Genomic DNA, 20,309 nt, shown 5'->3' on the forward strand with positions numbered 1-20,309 from the left:
GCACGTGCCTGATGGAAAAAAAGATGGGGGGGGCGGCGAATAGGGAGCAAATAAATTTTATTTTCACCCACTCCTGAAGTCTATCGCCCCCCACTTCTCTCCCCACCCCTCTCCGCGCTGTGAGCAAGGTGTCCAGCTCTGAAACCCTCTTTTCCCAAGAACAAAATTCAGCCCTAGACCAGATTTTTCTTTTTATTAAGAAAAATAACAATCCTAAAAGTGCTTCCGAGCATGTGCAGAGTTCCCCATTCCCCATTGTAAGTGAACTATTCAGATTAAGAAGAGCTGGACTATGAGGCCGAAAGGAGGGATTTTCCAGCGAGGTTTGAATCTCTGAACCTCATCTCAGTCTCCCAAATTGTGTCCTTCCTAATCCAAAAGCGCTCTCGGTCGAAACAGGGTTTCTACCACACACGTGAAAGCTTGGGCAAAGGGAATCCTTTTCGAGGAACGCCAAACAGGAAGAAATCAGGCCATTTAAGGGCATCTACGTCACCGCTCTCTGACTCACTCCTTGGAATGAACCAAGTGCGGCTGTAGCTAGGGGAGGCTGCAGTCCACTGAACCTTTAGATTGTATTTTAAGAGGTCTTTCTTGGCTGCAGGGGGGTGTCATCTCTACAGTTCATCGGGTTCCCTGTCGAAATGAGGTCTCAGGGGAGGGGTTTCCTACCCGAATACGCCGAGTGGCAGCTTAGCGATGTCTCATCCTCCCCTCCTTAGAGAATAGCGTGGGCTGGGAGCTCCCATTCATAAAAATCAGGCAAATGGAAAGCGCTCTTTTCAGCGTGTGAGACAGTTCGCTGGGCTGAGGCTGGGTAGAGATGTACAAAGGTTACGGAGCGGGAAGGGCACCTGCTCCCGGGAGTCATCGGCCCTCCACTCTGCGCCCAGAGACGCAGCAGGTAAGGCTTTTCTCCCTACTCTCTCCTAACTCTGGACACTCTTTAGTGTGCCATTGCCGGGCAAATGATCCCTCCCCACGCGTCTTCCAGGGCAGAGGCTTGAAACTGATGATTGCCCCAAAGACAGAAGCCTCAGGAGCCAGGGGTGCCAACTTGAATACAATATGGGGGGGGGGGGGGCAGGTATAATCGATCACAAGACGTGGGTCACGCACACTATTTGAATGGCATTGCCAATCAGCGGGGGGGGGGGGGCGCTGACCCCCTCCAATATTTTATTAGGGGACGAAGGGACCGCGGCTCCTATGTCAGGAGTCCCATGGGGAGGAGAGGGGTTTATAGTTCCAGGGTATGATATAGTTCCCGCGCCCCCGGTTTGAAATTTCTGAATAAGTGCTCGGGTTCCTGGGGATCAGTCTGCCTCTGATCTCAAGCACGTTTTCCCCTAAATCGGGGGTCTAGAGGGGTTGCTTCTGTCAAATGGGTGGTGTAAGAGAGAGAAGTATTTGTTGTGTTGTATTGCCTGTCCAAACGCTTAAAATGAAGCGATGGCGTTGTGGGAATTTTGTGGCCCTTTTTTTATAGGTGCCTCTATGCCGGGTTTATTTCCATTCGATAATTTATTGTGTGTGTGTTTTCTAGGTTATTTAACATAGTTATCTACTATAATTATAAACACGTTTTATTAGATTGCAATATGATTTCCAGCTATAGAAAAAAGAATACTCTCAATGTGCTCAGAGGCACGGGCAAGGGAGGTCAAACTAAACAAGGAGCGGGAGCAAATCCGGGTTTAAGAAGCCGCTTTGCTCGCTTTGGCTATTGGAGCAGTGCCGGTTTTGGCCGCTAGGGGGTAGCTCACGCCCGGCTTCCATAGTGGGTAAAAGCGCCTTGCATCTGATTTTTCTCTCAAATGAAGGTTTGGCTATTCAGTGTCAGCTCTGAAAAGAGATTACAGATAGGTGGGTTCTTCGAATGGCTTTGACAACTGGTGGTTTTGCAAGAGGGAAGCTGCAGGGAAAGAGATAGCAGGAGTTTAGTTTTGAACCCCATCCACAGCGAGCGTATGTGTACAGCGCCTGGCACACAAGCAGAGGTTTAAAAATGTAAGTTTTGGGTGCATTTTCATCATTTCTTATGATTAAGCAGCATAGAAATCCTATTAGATAAAAATAAATATTTTATTTTTGGGAGGGGGGCGAGGGGAACCAGAATAACAACATCTGGTTTTTATCCATAATTTTAGAGTTTCTTTAAGATTAAGTGATATATAAATCTTGTTCGATACAAAAAATAAAATAGAACCCAAGATTCCTGCATACAGTGGAATGGGGAGATAACTCTACAGGGGACACGAAGGAGGATCTGGGAATCATTATGGGATGTTCGCATGTTGCAGTCAACAAGCGTACAATCTGTGTGCACAAATAGCTGTACTGTACACTCATTTGGTTACTCACATTGAGAGTACGGTCTGTGTACCTTGTGCACAGAGTAGGTTACGAATCAACAAAGTGTACCCTTTCTCACACAAAACACCATATAGAGATTGCTTAAGCCTAGGTCAGTGTAATGTGTGAACAAGCCTAATGTCTCATCTGTCCTCTATTCTGGTTGCAAATGGGGATTTGGGGTTAAGGGAAAGAGCTGAGCCTATAAGAAGAGACAGACGGGGTGGATTTTAGCGGATTGCTGTATGTGTGTGGTGTTTGGTGACTAAATCCACAGAGATGTGGCTAGATTGAATAAAACAGAGTCATCATTATGTGTTGGCATTGATAATTCTGGGGGCCTTTCACCCAGAAAACAAGATGAATTGATGACTCAAACTAGCTACTGTTGGCGAGAAAGTAAATATGCCAGCATCTAAACCCCATGGGGCTCTCCAGCAGGCAGAGGAAGGTCTGGTGGAAGGCAAAGTGTGAGGGATTGGTGGAAGAGAGCCTTGGATCTCAAGGATGGGCAACCTGCAGCCCTCGAGAAGTTGTTCAGTTGCTATCTTCCCTGACCATTGGGCATGCTGGCTGGGGCTGATGGGACCCAGAGTCCAGCAACATCTTGAGGGCCACAGATTCCCTCCATCCCTTACATAGACTTTTCCTCAATAAATTAGCATTACCCCCCCCCAATCTGTTGGTGGCTTCCATCCTGCCTTGTGGCAAGGAGTTCCTTAAGCCGATCGTGCTTTCAGAAATTGCCCAGGAATAACCTGAGTTCCTGCAACTCATCATGAGTAAGCAGGAAGGGAGATCATGGCTTCAACCAGGAACATAAAACTGCCACCTTGGGGATTGGGAGAGAATTTTCTGCCTTGTACAGGGACCCTAGGACAAAGAATGTTGGTATATTATCATTTTAAAAATACAGTTTGGATCAGAAACGCTCTACTGGAGAAAAAATAAATAGAGATTTTAGTATTGAGAAATAAGGGGGAAGAGTCATAGCTTGGGGGTCCCCGGTTCAATCCCTGGCGGGACCTGCAGGAAAGGCTGGGAACAAAACCTCCCACCTAATACAGTCAAAGTCACTGTTCCCCTTTCATAGGACTGTAGAGCGGGAAGGGAGCCCAAGGGTCATCTAGTCCAACCCCCGGCCATGCAGGAATCTTTAGCCCAAAGTGGGACTCGAAACCACGACCCTGAGTCTCATGCTCTACCGACTGAGTCATCCCTTCACAACAAGAATCTTATTTGGGGAAGGCCCACAGCTCAGTGGGAGAGCTTCTGCCTTGCAAGCAGAAGATCCCACGTTCAATCTCTGGCATCTCCAGGTGGGGCTGAGAATGCCCCTCCCCGGAAACCCCTGAAGAGCTGCTGCCAGTCCGTGCAGACAATACTGAGCTAGATGGGCCATTGGATCTGACCGGCTATAAGGCAGCTTCCTCTGTTCCTACATCCATATTCTAGCAGAGAGGGGGGAAATTCAGGTTCGTGTATTTAAATGGGGGGCAGACGATCCTTGCTCGGTGGCGACTTCTCTCTGCCCCCCCCCCCCCGCAAAAAAATCCACACCTGGGTCGTTTCCCTGGGACAGGACGGGAGGGGCCGCGCTCTCCTTTTTTCTGCTGTGTCATCTTGTGCTGTGTCATAACAAGGTGAGTCATCAGAACAGTCGTCAGTGCGAGTCACCCGCTCGACAGACAGCGAGGGTGGGGCGCCCTTCCCCTCTCCCGTTCCTTCCTCGGATCCCGTTTCAAAGGCAGCTGGGAGTTTTGTTCTTCCCCAATCCGCCTTCCTCTCCTCTTGCGAAATGCCCCTGGGAACCGGCTCAACGTAATAAAAAATAAATTTTAAAAAAATCTGCCAGCTCCCGTCCTACCTTGCAAGGCTGGCGGATGATGCACATGGAAGAACTGTTGGACTCCATCTCTTAGCATCCCTAGCCAGTCTGGACAATGGTCAGGGAGGATGGGACTTGGGGGGGGGGTCGAGGGCACCCAATTCCCCACCCCTGACCCCCTATGCGATGTGCTCTCTAAACCCAGCAGGGAGAGTTAAATTAAGTAGTCCTGGTAGGATATGTTACAGCACCTCCTTGGGGGGGGTCCTTCTGTCTCCGTCTTCTGTCTTTCCATGACGCTGTCTGTCTTTAAAATCTGCCAGGGTAATGTTCTCTTAAAAACACCAACAAAAGGGGGTGTCCGAGAGGGGAATGTAAACTCTTTCCCCTTTGTGTCAGATGTGTGTTGTGGGGATGGTGCTTTCCAGAGGAGAGTCACTGCTGTTTCATCTGTCTGGCAGCTGAACCCTTCTGAAAAGTGGGTCTATCCAGTCCAATATGTTGCCAGCCGGAAGCCCTCTAGGCAAGGCATGACTTGCCCTCCACATCTGGCACCCAGGCTGTGGTAGACTTCTTGTGGACATGGAGGTTTGCCTCAGAGATCGTGATTGACCCAGGGGTCACTAAACTTTTTCAGCAGGGGGCCGGTCCACTGTCACTCAGACCTTGTGGGGGGCCAGACTATATTTTTTTGGGGGGGGGAAATGAACAAATTCCTATGCGCCACAAATAATCCAGAGATGCATTTTAAATAAAAGCACACATTCTACTCATGTGAAAGCACGCTGATTCCCAGACAGTCCGTGGGCCGGATTTAGAAGGCGATTGGGTGGATTTGGCCCCATGTGATAGACCCTACCTTCTGTGAATCAGCAGAACAGCATCAGCATGTCTGATGGCAGTGGGTTGTATCCAAAGCGAATCTGACACAGAGTTGGAATTTATAAACATGAAAAACTTGGGTGCATTAATGCCAAGGGGGCCTACTCTGAGTAGGACTCAGTTGGATGCAGCCCACTGCACGTTCAGTAGATGAGAGAGGGAGCGGTGTCTCTCTGCAGCAGTGACTGGGGAACCTCTGGGTGTTGCAGGACTCCAACTCCCATCATCCCTCACTGCTGGCCATGCTGGCTGAGGCTGATGGAAGTTGGAGTCCAACAGCATCCAGAGGCTGATAGCCACTCCCCTCCCCCATTCCTGGCCCTGCAGCATCCAGGTTTTTCCGCCTGGTCCTCTACCAGTGTAATGTGCCATGGTCAGAGTGTTGGGCTAGGACCTGGGAGACCAGGGTTCGAATCCCGACACGGCCACAGGGTTGCTTTTAAGGATAAGGTGAAGAGAGGAGAATAATGTGCTCCACCTTGAACTCCTTACAAGAAAGATGGGCTATAAATGTGTTTTTTATATGTTGAACTCATGCCCTGTGTTGTTCTAACCACTGCGCATCACTCCCCTTGAGGAGCAGGGTGTATTACCCAAGAGACCCAACTTATCCTGCAAGGGAGAGTGGCGGCCTTGCAGTGAAATTGCAGACAGTGTAGTTAGTGGTTAGCGTGTTAGACTAGGACATGGAAGATGCAGATGGCAGCAGTACCCACTCAGTCTTGAAGCTCACTGGTTGGCTAAACAGAAAATGGAAAGAATAAAATCTGCTGTTCTCATCCTCTTACAATTAGAACTGTAGAGTTGGAAGGGACCCTGAGGATCATCTAGTCCAACCCCTGCAATGCAACTGTCCCATATGGGGATTGAACCTGCAACCTTGGCACCACAACTGAGCTGTTGGTATACCAAGGATCTTGGTATAACTGGTTCTTGGTGGAAGGGTGCAATTTTGCCAGTAATGTCCCCCCCCCCCCCCCCGTTAAGTGGTGTACAAATTTTATGAAATAAATAAAGCAAATTAAAAGTGTAATAAAACGAAGTTTTCCGATCGTGACTCTCCCCTCCAAAAAATTGGGAAGTAGGCTCTTTCAGGTTGCTCTAACCCTTCCCCCACCCCTGATTCTGGCCAAGAACCCAGGAGTCCTGCTTCCTAGCAGGCTACCTGGGCCTGTGCAACAGCCTTGTCTCGAGACAGGTGGCTCTGGGTTTCCCCCACCCTCACCTGGGCTGGAGGTAGGATGTGTCAGAGAAACAGCAGGCAATGAGTCTGTGTAGGTTTTGAGGCCGCTCCCAGCGAGTTGGCTGAGATGACGCCAGCTGCCCCACGTAGAAGGCCAGGGCGGGCCTCCCCGGAGGTGTACCAACATGCCTCAGGGAAAGGCAGAGGCTACTGGGGAAGTAGGTCAAGGGGTGTGTGAGTGCGTAATTCTGGGGGGTAGAGAGGCAGCTGTCTCCTCTCTGCCCTGGGGCTTAATGGCTCCACTGTGCGGTGGGGGAATAGACTGGGAACTGAGCTCTGCCGCAGTCCTTGCTTTGACTATGTGAGGTGACAAGTGTTCCTGAGCATGTGCAGAGGGCTAGCATGCAGCCTCACACAGCTGGGATATGAGGGGAAAGGCAGATTGTTATCCCAAGGCAGTTCGGCTCCAGAGGTGGGAAATAAAAAAAGCAGCTTGTTCCTGCAAGATTGAGAGATGGTCACCGGCTTGGATGACTTGTCAAAGAGAGCTAGACAAATATCAAGGGGAATAAAGGTTAATAATGGCGGCTAGCTGCTATGGCTGTGCTCTCTCTTCCTTTGAGTAACCCTTGTTGGGCACTGCAAGCCGGGAAAGTTGTATTGCGCTCTGGTTCCTGTTTGGTGACTTCTCCCAGGCATCTAGATGGGACGCGGGTGGCGCTGTGGGTTAAACCACAGAGCCTAGGGCTTGCCGATCAGAAGGTCGGTGGTTTGAATCCCCATGACGGGGTGAGCTCCCGTTGCTCGGTCCCTGCTCCTGCCAACCTAGCAGTTTGAAAGCACGTCAAAGTGCAAGTAGATAAATAGGTACCACTCCAGCGGGAAGGTAAATGGCGTTTCCGTGTGCTGCTCTGGTTCGTCAGAAGCGGCTCAGTCATGCTGGCCACATGACCCGGAAGCTGTACGCCGGCTCCCTTGGCCAATAAAGCGAGATGAGCGCCGCCACCCCAGAGTCTGTCACGACTGGACCTAATGGTCAGGGGTCCCTTTACCTTTACCTTTTACCCAGGCATCTATTTGACCACTGAGAGGACAGGATGCTGGACTCGCTGGGCACTTGGCCGGATCCAGCAGATCTCTTTTCATAGTCTCTCTTCCTTAAGTATCTTGGGCAGGCAAGGGCTCTGTCTTCCAGGAAATTATCTTGCACGAGGTTCATGGAAACGAATCTCCCATTATTGTGCAACTCTTCCTGGTCCTAGAATCATAGAATCGTCTATGGAAGGGAACCATGAGGGTCCAGTAGTCCAACCCCTTGCCATGCAGGAATCTTCTGCCCATGACCCTGAGGTTAAGAGTCTTGTGCTCTACCCATCGAGCTATGCTATGCACATGGTTTGTGCAGGAGAAGGTTACCAGTGGATTGGGCCCTGCGGATCAAGTCTGCCGCTCTCAGTGCTGTCCCGAAATCTACAGCCTGTGTTTTAAAAAGTTCCATATGCTCAGAGACTTTGCTTCTGTTCATTGGTGGATATAGGAAGCTCAGAGCACTTTAGATGTCCCTTTTATGAAGAGGCACGTAGTGAGACCATTGATCCCCTGCTGGTGAGGCTCACTGACCTCCCAAAAAAGCAAAAATTTGACCTTTTCCTGTTAGGCAAAGATCATAAGACGACCCGGATGGTCGCCAGATTCTGTGTACAGATCTGTAGGCGCAGACCATCCCCCAATCCAAACTAGTTCATTAAGAAAATCCCCAAACTCGGTTCCATGGGTGACTCCGGGTCATCTCTCTGCGGTAGCTTATCTTAAAGTTTTAAGTGTCTATATGCTTATTGCATTTATAAATTTTAAATTTATTGTTGTACATTGTTTTAAATGTTTGTTTTCCTTCTGGGATTGTACCTCCAAGTGTGTTTTATAATCTGGTCTCCGACCGTAATAAGTTATCTGTCTGTCTGTCTGTCTATCTATCTACAGCCTGTGTGAGATGGGAGAAGGGCTTCCAGATTTAAGAGGCCATTTGATGCCTGGGAGGTTCTGGCAACCTTGAATTTATTTTCTATGAGGGTATCTGTATAGGGCTATTGGTGGCTCCCAGTGGCTCTGCTGTGGCTCTGCTGTTGGAAGGTAGTAAGCAAATTGCTTGGAATTATAATGGGGGCTGATCTAGTTGCCAGGTTTATCTTATGTTCTTATGCTATTTGATTTTTTTTTTAATGTTTTAAAATTGATTGTACTGTTTTCATTGTTGTTGTTTGCACCACTGGGCACCTTTGGTGGGGTGGAAAGGAAGACATTCACATTTTCATTGCTATGATGAAGAGAGGCTTGTTCTCTTTTCAGAAGAAGCCCTTGTTATCGAAGAATAGAATTCTATAGTTGGGTCTATGTCCATCAGTGGCGTGCAGGTCAGCGGACTAGGTGGACAAGACTAGTTCCCTAAATCTTCCCTTGGTGCTTCCTTCCCAAAGCCCAGGAAGCTTCTATCTGGTTTAGGGAGGGAGGTACAATATGCACACATGGGACATTGTTGTGATGTTGTGACATTGTGACGTCACCAGGGCCGGATTTAGGTTTGATGAGGCCCTAAGCTACTGAAGGTAGTGGGGCCCTTTATAGGTCCAACAAATTGCCGCTGTTTTTTGTGTTGAATATATGCTATATGGTAATTTATGGACCTAATAGGTATCTAAAGCCATTTGCACATATTGCCATGCAACCAGTCCATGCAGAATGTAGGCACCCTATTTTAGGCAGCAAGCTAGCAGGCGGGGCTCCTTACTTACATCATAGGAGCCTACACAATACAAAACACTATTGCTGTATGTAGTTTTAATTTTATTGGTTTTTTATCTTATATTTTGGAAGGGCTTTTTTCATTATTTTTTTTTGGGGGGGGGCCCCAAGAGAGTGGGGCCCTAAGCTATAGCTTGTTTAGCTTATACGTAAATCCAGCACTGGATGTCACTGTTGTGACGTCACCCCTCCAATTGCCCTCACAAGCTGGTTCCCTCTGGCGCTAACTGTTCCCCTACGAAAAATTTCACCACACGCCACTGTTTATCCATGCTACCCTGAACATGCCCAATCTCGTCTGATGTCGGAAGCTAATCAGGGGCAGGTCTGGTTACTACTTGGATGGGAGAATTGTAGAGGATCATCTATGCAGAAATATTTTGCCCAATGTGGGACTCGAACCCATGACCCATAGATTAAGAGTCTTGAGTTCTACTGACTGAGCTATGGGCCCAGTTGCACCTGCATGCCTCTGTGCTTGGTTTTGAAACTCAGCCAGTTCCAAAAGCTGTGGAGGTGAAGTCAATGCAAAAGGGGGCAAGAGCAGCCTGCCTTTTAAAAAAGGGAGAAATATGTTTTTTTCTAAATTATTTTGTGTAGTAAAATGGGGAAGAGGTGGCAAAATACTTCTCTCCTCTACCAGCAGCTTCACTGGCATTGGTCAGAACACCGGAAGGGAGGAGTAAATTAGTAATCTGGATGAGAATTGGAGTAGAGCAACCTTCACCAATGTAGTGTTTTGGACTACAACTCCCATCAGGCATGCAACATGACTGCCAGCCGTGGCTGATGGGAGATGTAGTCCAAAACATCTGGAGGGAACCTTATTGGTGAAGTCTAGGGCAGTGTTTCCCAACCTTGTGCCTCCAGCTGTTTTTGGACTACAATTCCCATCATCCCTTGCCACTGCTCTTGCTAGTCAGGGATGATGGGAGTTGTAGTTCAAAAACAGCTGGAGGCACAAGGTTGGGAAACAGTGGTCTAGGGTAACATGTCCAGCAACCTTCCCCTGACCTGGTGCCCTCCATATGTTTTGGACTACAACTCCCAGCAGCCCCTTCCAGCAGCCATGCAGCATGGCAGCTGTGTCTCTATGTACAGTATATAGCAACATTTTAATTTTGCTAAGCTCGTGATTTGCTGCGCCCCCCTGCTCCAGCAGGGTTAAAAGGGGGGCAAGGGGGGACTTCCTTTTGAGGCAGGCATGCAAAACCTCAGAACATACAAAGCGCTTGAAAGAGTGCCTTTAGGCATGCCCAGAGTGCAGTCTCTAAAATGGCCAATCTGTTGCAGTCCAACTCATCTGGAAGGCACCAAGGACTCAGCTGTACAGCTGCAAATATAGTGTTTTAAGTGCATTATACAAATGTGACACTAGATGGTGATGGTGAGCTAATGGCAAATTCAATTTTTCTTAAAAAGCATTTTCACAGCAGTTTTTTATACATGTCTAGATTCCACCCAGGCTGCGAAAGGAGGCTGTACGGAGTGCCTTTTCCTCCTAGGAAAGTTTGTGCGCTCGTTGGTGGCTTCTGAGCTCCGGCAGATCTCTTCGCAGAGACGCCCAAGCTCTGTTTGTGACCCTCTTTTTTTTCTTCTTCCCCTCCAGCAGAAGTATCCGTCTGATCCCGGGGCCGGCAGCAGCAGCAGTGCCGCCGGCGGCTTTGTCCCCAACCTCAACACCATCACCACCAGCCACGACCTGCAGTGGATGGTTCAGCCCACCATCATGGGCGCTTCTCCAGGAATCCCCCCTTACCCACGACCCTACCGTTGCCCGCACTATCCTCCAGGCATTCGGCCGGGTGTGATCCGCACTGCTGGGCCAATCCTGACACCGCGGAGGCGTCATTCGGAGCATGTGAGTATTGGGGGGGTGGGCAGGGAGGGAATGTGGAAGGCCCAGTGGGTAGATGACAGCAGAAGGTTCCTGAAAAATATGTGAAGCTTAGTGCATTTGTGCAGCGACATTTCAGTGTGGCAAAGATCTGCTGTTGCCTCCTAGATAGAGGAGGTTAAAAAGGAGGGAAGAGACTCTGAGGGCAGGCTTGGAACATGCAAAGAATGCACAAGAGGCAGGATTAAGAGGCTTGAAGCACTTAAAAGATTTTGGTGCCCCCATATATGTCAAAATACAGTGGTACCTCAGGTTACAGACGCTTCATATTACAGACTCCGCTAACCCAGAAATATTACCTCAGGTTAAGAACTTTGCTTCAGGATGAGAACAGAAATCGCGCAGCGGCGACAGCGGGAGGCCCCATTAGCTGAAGTGGTGCTTCAGGTTAAGAACAGTTTCAGGTTAAGAACGGACCTCCGGAACGATTTAAGTTCTTAACCTGAGGTAGCATTGTATAAGCAAATAATAAACCATAAAATGAAATTCTATTTTAAAAAAAACAACCTACAATAAGATGGATAAGAATCTTTGCTTTTGTATACAGTGGTACTTTGAGTTACAAACGCCTCAGGTTACAAATGCTTCAGGTTACAAACTCTGCTAACCTGGAAGAGTTACCATGAGTTGAGAACTTTGCCCCAGGATGAGAACGGAAATCGTGTGCCGGCAGCAAGAAGCCCCATTAGCGAAAGCACGCCTCTAGTTAAGAACAGTACCACTGTACTTCTACTTTATATGTGAAAAAATGTTCTCCTGCTTTTTCTTATGGCATTGACTTTGATCAGGTCCTCAGCAGGGCCGTCTTTACCTGGGGGTGCAAGGGGTGCGGGGCACCCGGGTGCCGAATTCTGGGGGGCACCAGGTGCCTGCCGCTGAAGACGCCTAAGCTCTTAACTATCTACCTGTTATTAAATAATAAATAATTTTGATCAAGCTAGAAAAAACAAAATACACATATACCTAGGTATTACTGAAATGTATACCTACTGTTTCACTAAAGGACTTTTGACTTTGTGTGCTCATCTACCAAAGACGCACTGCACCAGCAGCGGCGCTTGTCATTCACAACGATGCCGTGCATGCGAAATTAACTCTTACATCAAAATATTATGTTACGTATTGTATTGAGCTGCTATGCGACAGCAGGGTCAGTGGCACCTTTGACACGACAATGTTTCTCCTAAGTCGGTGCCTAAACAGTACTCATAAGTTTGTGTGTGGTGGCGCTAATTTGGGGGCTAAACTAAATTTGGGGGCGCTGGGTGGATCTTTGCAGCCCAGCGGCACATAGGCTAAAGACAGCCCTGGTCCTCAGAATGAATATTACGTAGTACATCTGCTCCTATGCTTGGTAGAGAGATAAGGCATCCAGCCTGCCTTGTTGCATAGTTCTTCCGCTGGGATTTTTTAATAAACTTCAAGTGAGAAAAGAAACAGTCAGCTGAGTAATTTATTACCATTAATGTTAAAAATCCGGCAATGAAAATTTCCCTGCTTCCCTCGATGCTCTAAGCCAGCCTTTCTCAACCTGTGGGTCCCCAGATGTTGTTGAACTACAAATCCCATCACCCCTAGCTAGCAAGGCCAGAGCTCAGGGATGATGGGAGTTGTAGTCCAACAACATCTGGGGACCCACAGGTTGAGAACCACATGGGTGGGCAAACTAAGGCCCGGGGGCCAGATCCGGCCCAGTCGCCTTCTAAATCCAGCCCGTGAACGGTCCGGGAATCTGTGTGTTTTTACATTAGTAGAATGTGTCCTTTCATTTAAAATGCATCTCTGGGTTATTTGTGGGGCATAGGAATTCGTCCATTCCCCCCCAAAAAAAATTATAGTCCGGCCCCCTGATGAAAAAGTTTGCTGACCCCTGATCTAAAGCATGCTCTTTGGGAAACATTTTACTCCATTTTGGAACAAGAATGTGCTTCTCAAGCACTTGTTGCCCCTTCATGGCCACAGAAACCATTTTCTTAGGTCTACTCCTATTAGGTTGGGCCCAGGGATGCTGCAGGGCTGTGTCACCCACACGAGGGTTGCCATATGTCCGGAATTTCCCGGACATAGCCGGGATCCGGCCATCAGAAACAGTGTCCTGGCGGAAATCGCTGAAATGTCTAGGAAAATTCAGACGTATGGCAACTAATGCCGGAAGTCTAGATTTTCCCTGATTTCCTTAAAAATAGCTCCAAAACTTCATTTTATTTTTTTAGATTTTGCAAAAAAAATAAAATAAAAAAGGTCAGCTTTGGGCAAAGCTAAAACTTTGGTTAGAGTGTGCTGCTGATAATATGGGTGCATTATTCCATTGCAGGGGGTTGGACTAGATGATCCGTGGGATACCTCCCAACTCTAGGATTCGCCTTTATACATATATAAAGGTGAGGTTGGAACAGCCTGGTTGCAAGGTGTGGCGTCCTATGGGTGGACTAACTAAGGGGAGGGGAGCACAGAACATGATACAAGCCAACATCCTTTGAAACACCCAACTGCATGGGCAGACAGCTGGGATAGAAATTCCCATGTTAAGCAATATGATAACACAAAGGGATGTACTGTTGCAAAGCACGATGCACAAAGCACTCTGGGAAGAAAATCAGCCCTGCACATTTCAAAGTCTTCATGTGTACATAGCTTTGTATATCCTCAGCATGTTGATAAACTCAGCAGGCCTGCACTCTGGACATGGCCAAAGGCTCTCTTGTCAGGGTTGGATTAACCATTATGCAAAATAAGCATGTGCTTAGGCCAGGGGTCAGCAAAGATTTTCAACAGGGGACCGGTCCACTGTCCCTCGGACCTTGTGGGGGGCTGGACTATATTTTTTGGGGGGGAATGATCAGCCCATAGTGTGGGGTGGGGATTATGTCATGTGCACAGTACCCTTGAAATGCACCTGCGTCCAGCACTGAATGAACATTATCACGCAGTCTGTAGATGCCTCAAGAGGGCCTCTGGGCATGCACAGAGTGCAGGCCTGCTAAACCTTGGCACATGCAAGGAAAGTGCAAGAGGGCGCTTCCAGCAGAGTCCAGTCTCCAAAAACGGCTGAGCCACTAGTGTAAATTAAACATGGCCTGCTTTTTGATCTGCCTGGTGGGATCTTTCATAGCCGTGCAACAGGCATAGGTTTGACAGCTATCTCTTTTTGATGGCCTGGAGAGGCGGCAGCAGGAGGGGGGCCTGGTTAGCTTTTCTGCCCATCACGTAGCTGCGGAAGGGCACAGAAGCAGTACTGGAAGAAAAGGACACATATTTTCACTAGAGATTGGCTAGAGATTAAGGCCAAGATGCTGTTGGTGGACCATCTCAGCTGCGTTTCCGTAGGCACATGCGCCCTCTGCTGTCCATGAAGCGCATAGATGGTACTCCAGTTTGGAGAGAGAGCTGCCTCCAGTCATAAAGGTAAAGGTAAAGGTACCCCTGCCCGTACGGGCCAGTCTTGACAGACTCTGGGGTTGTGCGCCCATCTCACTTAAGAGGCCAGGGGCCAGCGCTGTCCGGAGACACTTCCGGGTCACGTGGCGAGCGTGACATCGCTGCTCTGGCGAGCCAGAGCCGCACACGGAAACGCCGTTTACCTTCCCGCTGGTAAGCGGTCCCTATTTATCTACTTGCACCCAGGGGTGCTTTCGAACTGCTAGGTTGGCAGGCGCTGGGACCGAGCAGCGGGAGCGCACCCCGCCGCAGGGATTCGAACTGCCGACCTGACGATCGGCAAGTCTTCCAGTCATAGACTCGTGGAATTATAGAGTTGGAAGGGATCCTGAGGATCATCTACTCCAGGGTCTCTCAAACTTGGGTCTCCAGCTGTTTTTGAACTACAATTCCCATCATCTCTGACCACTGATTCCACTAGCTAGGGATGATGGGAGTTGTAGTCCAAAAACAGCTGGAGACCCAAGTTTGAGAGACCCTGATCTAGTCCAACCCAATATGCAGCTGTCCCATCCGGGGATCAACCTTGCAACCTTGGCATTATCAGCACCAACTGAGCTATGAGTTAACTTCCTGTTTAAATCAACTCAGTTCAGGACCATGTGGACTAGCAACTTTATTTCAAGGGTGAAAGGCCATAGCTCAGCGGTAGAGCACCTGCTTTCCATGGAAAAGGATCTGGGTTCAGTCTCTACCATCTCCCAGGTAGGGCTTGGACAGACTCCTGTCTGAAACTCTGGAGACAAAACTGAGCTAGGTGGATGAATGGTGTTTGTGATTTGGTGTGAAGCAGCCTCTGATGTGCCCGTCTTCTGCAGCTGACACCCGAGGAGGAGGAGCGGCGGCGGCTGCGAAGGGAGAGGAACAAGCTGGCAGCAGCCAAGTGCCGGAATCGCCGGAAGGAATTAACAGACACCTTGCAAGCCGTAAGTGACTCTCCCATGCTGTCCCTGGTGCTTCTGGAAGGTGGACTCTTTTATTTAGTTATTTAGAGTGTTTGCACCCCAATCTTCAGCCAAAAAAAAAAAAAAAAAAAAGGCTCCCAGAGCAGACTGCACAGAATCAGAACCAAGACAATCACTACCAACAGGCATACAATCTTTTTTTTTTACATAATCCTATTTACTGATTTTTCACAAAGGAAACAAGAATCTTTACAAATTTTAACATAAGCCGTAAGTTACTTTATCCATTGACTTCCCATCCTCCACTTCCATGGTTTCCATAAGGTAAAGGTAAAGGGACTCCTGACCATTACGTCCAGTCGTGACCGACTCTGGGGTTGTGGCGCTCATCTCGCTTTATTGGCCGAGGGAGCCGGCGTACAGCTTCCGGGTCATGTGGCCAGCATGACTAAGCCACTTCTGGCGAACCAGAGCAGCACACGGAAACGCCATTTACCTTCCCGCCGGAGCTCACCCTGACATGGGGATTTGAACCACTGACCATCGGCAAGTCCTAGGCTCTGTGATTTAACCCACAGCGCCACATATTTAACCTTAAATGCTGCTTATTTCGCCTATACCATTCAATGCATTCCATTGGACCTATTTGTCTTAATAATAAGATTGCTCCTATTTCCAGTCCTGCTCGCGTTTTCAGCTACCTATAGTAGTTCTTTAAATACTCTGTAGGAAGTTTCCAGTCCCCGAGAAATACAATCTACAAAAACAGAGAGAGAGCCCTCTTAGTGAAATGGTAGAAGCAATATGTGGCCCCCTGGGCCTTCATACCTGGCCCTTGATCCTCTCCACAGGCCCCAACCCTTGCTTGGCACTCTCCTTGCCTGAAGTATCATCCTTGAACTCTCACCACGCCTCTTGGTTCACCAGCTGTGGTGGCTGTTTTGCTTCTGGCCCCACCCACCACTGGCTTGTGGCCCCTGGAGATTGCCTAGAAAGGAATGTGAACAGGGTCTTCTACACTCTGCCCTAGGGCGTGTTATTGTACTCAACAGTTCCCTTTTGCCTGTTTCTCTCCTGCCCTCTTTGAAAAAGTTAAGAAATCCGCATTTTTCCCCCTCCCCAGGAGACGGACCAGCTGGAGGCTGAGCAATCTGGGCTGAAGAAGGAGATTGCAGAACTGCAGAAGCAGAAGGAGCGGCTGGAGCTGGTCCTGGAGGCTCATCGACCGGCCTGCAAAGTCCCTGAGGAGTCCTCGGGAGAAGAAGAAGAGGGCCAAAGCCGGCCGGAGACCCTCGCCCAGCTTCCGGTCAAGCGGGAGTCCCCGCCGGGCCCCAGCGCCCCTCGCAGAGCGGCTCCAGTGCCTCCCAGCATCACTCTGCCCCCCAGCGGCCTGCTGGAGCCAGAGGCTCTGCACACCCCGACCCTGATGCCCACGCCGTCCCTCACCCCCTTCACCCCAAGCCTGGTCTTCACCTACCCCACACCGGGGGACCCCGATGGCCCCTCGGGCTCTGGCTTCCCGCACGAGGCCTGCTCCTCTGCCCACCGGCGCAGCAGCAGCGGCGACCACTCCTCCGATTCGCTCAACTCCCCCACCTTGCTGGCGCTCTGAGGACCAGGAGGGACCCCCTGGCTCCGTGGCGGGACAGTTCGGAGAGCGGCGTCTCCAGACCGTTGCGGTTTCTAGGCTGCTTCTGCCCAGGGTTGGGTTTTTTTTTTTTGCTGCCAACGGTTCTCCTGGTCATCTGTATACATACCTCATTCGGGGTCCTTGCCTCCTCTGCTGGCTGGAGACCTCACAGGCCTCTCGTTCTGCCATCTGCGCCCAAGTGCTTGGAGTCAAGTTGCTAGTCCTCAAGAAGGACCAGACCATCTTCCCTCCCACCCTACCATAACTCAAGTCATTCCTTGTTTCTCCTTGCTGGTGGCCAAGGCAGGACAGCATTCTCTTTGTGGGGTGGGCTCTAGTTTGGGATTTCCTGCTTCGGCCAACGGGGTGGAACTCAATGGCCTCAAATGTCCCCCTCCAATTGTTTTATGACTTTTCACAACACTTAAAAAAACACACAACCCTTACCCTTGATATCCTAGTGGTTTTAGAATAAACAGGCCTTTTACTGTGCACCTTTCCACTTCCTTTTCTCAAACTATTGTAGAATCTGCTTTCTTCAAAGCCAGGCATAGAAACACTGATGTTAATCTTCCGTGAACCACCAAAGACTGATCTTTGTGCCCAAAATTATTTCCCATCTCCTGAATGAGGTGGGATACCCTTATGTCGCCCAGGGGTGGAGCCGGTTGAAGACAGATATTTTTTATTATAAACTCACACGTCCCACTGCTTCGCCTTGTCTTAATGTCTCATTTAGTTAATTTGGGTGTCGTTTTGCTCTTCTAAGAGGGTGCATCCTTTGTCAACAAAGCCTGTGGCAAAATGAAGGCGGCAACTTCATTGGTTCGGAACAATTATCCTGCTAAAGATGAACAGGAGAAGTGTTTGTTGTGCTGTTGGGAGCGCAGAAGGAGAGGAATCCCCTGTGAATTGATCAGGCAGCTGATCAAAGTCTCCTTTAGCACAAACCACAAGTCTGGGTTTGTGGAAGGGATTTTTCTGAGGGAAAATACGGGGAGCCTTATGGGCTCTGTGGATGTCAGAGAATCTGGATCTGTCTGTCCTGGGTACAGGAAAGTTTGCTCCATGGCTTTGTAGAATTGAAAAGCTTGGGCTTCCTAGAAGACAAACACCAAATTTCCTAGTCCTCGTGAGCCGCTGGTTAAAAATAGAGAGCGGAGTCGAAATTCCTCAGATGTTTTAAAAATAGCGCTTGGGGGTTTCTTTTTCTTGCCTCCCTGGAAAAGGTCACTTTGAAGATTTCTCCCAAAATATTGTCTGCCATCCCCCACCCCCAGTTTTTCTCCCACAATACCCTGGGGCAACGCTAGTTCTGGGACATTATGGGGGATGTAAGATGGTAATCTGGGTGCCCACAGTTGGCAGACAAGATAGAAGTTCTGGTACTGTTGTGTGACAAGTGAACCCCAGATACCGAGAAACAGGGTCTCCCCTCTACCTGGAGAAATTCAGTGAAATTTGTGCCCCCAATTTATTTGCCTACACAGGATGGGGAAACATGGCAGGACCAATGTTTTGGCAAAGGCTAAAAAGTAGCATCAGTAGAGGAGTGTCTTCCCTCAGCTTCTGTTGCCTATGCTCTGATAACCTCCTGTGTTAGATTACTGCAATGCGGTATACATGGAGCTGCCCTTGAAGGTTGTTTGGGAACTGCAGCTAGTGCAGAATTCAGCAGCTGGATTGCTGACCCCGGGGGCAAGATGGTCTGAGCATGTATCACAAATCCTCAAGGACCACTACCCACATGAACCAACTTGCACACTCCACATCGTGGAGGATGGCAACATGGGAACGGGCCTTTTCGGTGGTGGCTCTCTGCATCTGGAATGCTCTCTCTCAGAGGAAGCACGCCTGGTGCCCTGGTTGCCTGTCCTCAGGAGCCCAGTAAAACTATTTCTGTTTACTCAGGCAGGTGTTTGGTTCTTAACCAGAAGAGTAACTACTTATGTCTGCGGCCTCTTTTTGTGCTCATTGTTTTCAATGTGGTGGGATTTGTTCATATATATATATATATATATATATGTGATTGTCTTGGATGAGCACTTTAGGCTTATTGCTATTTTTTATATTTCGTTTTCATGGCTTCTTCCTGTTTTTATTATGCAAGTCGCTTTGAGATGCTTCGGCGTAAAAAGTGACCAATAAAAATTAACACAAATATATATATATATATAACACGGCATGTGCTTTATTTGCAAGTGAGGAGTGGGGTGGGGGCCAGCGCAGTCCAGAGACACTTCCGGGTCACGTGGCCAGCGTGATGAAGCTGCTCTGGCGAGCCAGCACCAGCGCAGCACACGGAAACACCGTTTACTTTCCCACTATAAAGCGGTACCTATTTATCTACTTGTACTTAGGGGTGCTTTCGAACTGCTAGGTGGGCAGGAGCTGGGACCGAAAGACGGGAGCTCACCCCGCCGCGGGGATTTGAACCGCCGACCATGCGATCGGCAAGCCCTAGACACTGAGGTTTTACCCACAGTGCCACCCGCTGTAAGGTTTCATACAGCCCTCAATAAACTGTTCTTCCTGCCACATTTGCCTTGAAAGTTGCTTCTCTCAGCCTCTATACCCCACCTAGAAAAGGGGAATCTGACTTTCCTTGCTTTTCAGAAGCTGACTTCTGCCAAGTCAGTTTCGGGACCTTTTTCTGAGCAAACCACCACCACCACTGAAGAACGGGCCTGGCCCTAAATCAGAGGTGATCAACTTCAGGTCTAGGGGCCAACTGTGACCCTCCAGGACTCACACACTCTCTCTCTCTGGCCATGGGGACTCTATGGCCCTACCACAAACCCCACTACTCTGAAAATCTCCTCTGCAAGAGACTTTTGTGCTTTGGCAAATCATCTCTTTGCCCGGCCAGCCAAGAAAGGTTCCTTTGGGCAGCTCCCACCTGCAGTTGCACAGAGAGTGCTTCATACCATGGTGGATTTCCTCCACATCAGCTTGTGGAAACAACTTGGGGCTTTTTTGGTGGGAAGCGATATAGGTAAAGGTAAAGAGACCACAGACCATAAGGTCCAGTCGTGACCGACTCTGGGGTTGCGGCGCTCATCTCGCTTTATTGGCCGAGGGAGCTGGCGTACAGTTTCCAGGTCATGTGGCCAGCATGACTAAGCCGCTTCTGGCTAACCAGAGCAGCGCATGGAAACACCGTTTACCTTCCCGCCGGAGCGGTACCTATTTATCTACTTGCACTTTGACGTGCTTTCAAACTGCTAGGTTGGCAGGAGCATGGACTAAGCTCATGCCGTTGCGGGGATTTGAACCACCGACCTTTTGATCAGCAAGTCCTAGGCTCTGTGGTTTAACCTACAGCGCCACCCATGTCCCTTGGGAAGCGATATACACCTTTTAAATTAAAACCGAAACCTTCTGCGCGTTCC

At 49.1% G+C, this 20,309-nt stretch overlaps 1 protein-coding gene across 2 annotated transcripts; it reads left to right on the top strand.

Annotated features, from left to right (window-relative positions):
* Window positions 1–629: 629 nt before the first annotated feature.
* On the top strand, window positions 630–19,097 carry FOSL1 (FOS like 1, AP-1 transcription factor subunit). Of its 2 annotated transcripts, none has more exons than XM_079957509.1 (4): window positions 630–904; window positions 10,660–10,908; window positions 15,201–15,308; window positions 16,411–19,097. In XM_079957509.1, the coding sequence occupies exons 1-4, from the start codon at window positions 824–826 to the stop codon at window positions 16,897–16,899; spliced, it is 927 nt and encodes a 308-aa protein (XP_079813635.1). In that variant the 5' UTR covers window positions 630–823; the 3' UTR covers window positions 16,900–19,097. The 2 variants fall into 2 exon arrangements, with proteins under 2 accessions (XP_079813635.1, XP_079813634.1); XM_079957508.1 differs by having other exon boundaries at window positions 632–904; window positions 10,657–10,908.
* The last annotated feature ends 1,212 nt before the right edge of the window (window positions 19,098–20,309 follow it).

Source organism: Podarcis cretensis (assembly GCF_951804945.1).
Source record: "Podarcis cretensis genome assembly, chromosome: 16".
Taxonomy (NCBI): Eukaryota; Metazoa; Chordata; class Lepidosauria; order Squamata; family Lacertidae; genus Podarcis; species Podarcis cretensis.

Bases quoted from the DNA above. Each gene is read 5' to 3' on its own strand.
- FOSL1 (XM_079957508.1), top strand. From the start codon at position 824: ATGTACAAAGGTTACGGAGCGGGAAGGGCACCTGCTCCCGGGAGTCAT. The intron at 905-10,656 runs GTAAGGCTTTTC...CTTCCCCTCCAG, and splicing joins TGCGCCCAGAGACGCAGCAG to CAGAAGTATCCGTCTGATCC. The intron at 10,909-15,200 runs GTGAGTATTGGG...CGTCTTCTGCAG, and splicing joins GGAGGCGTCATTCGGAGCAT to CTGACACCCGAGGAGGAGGA.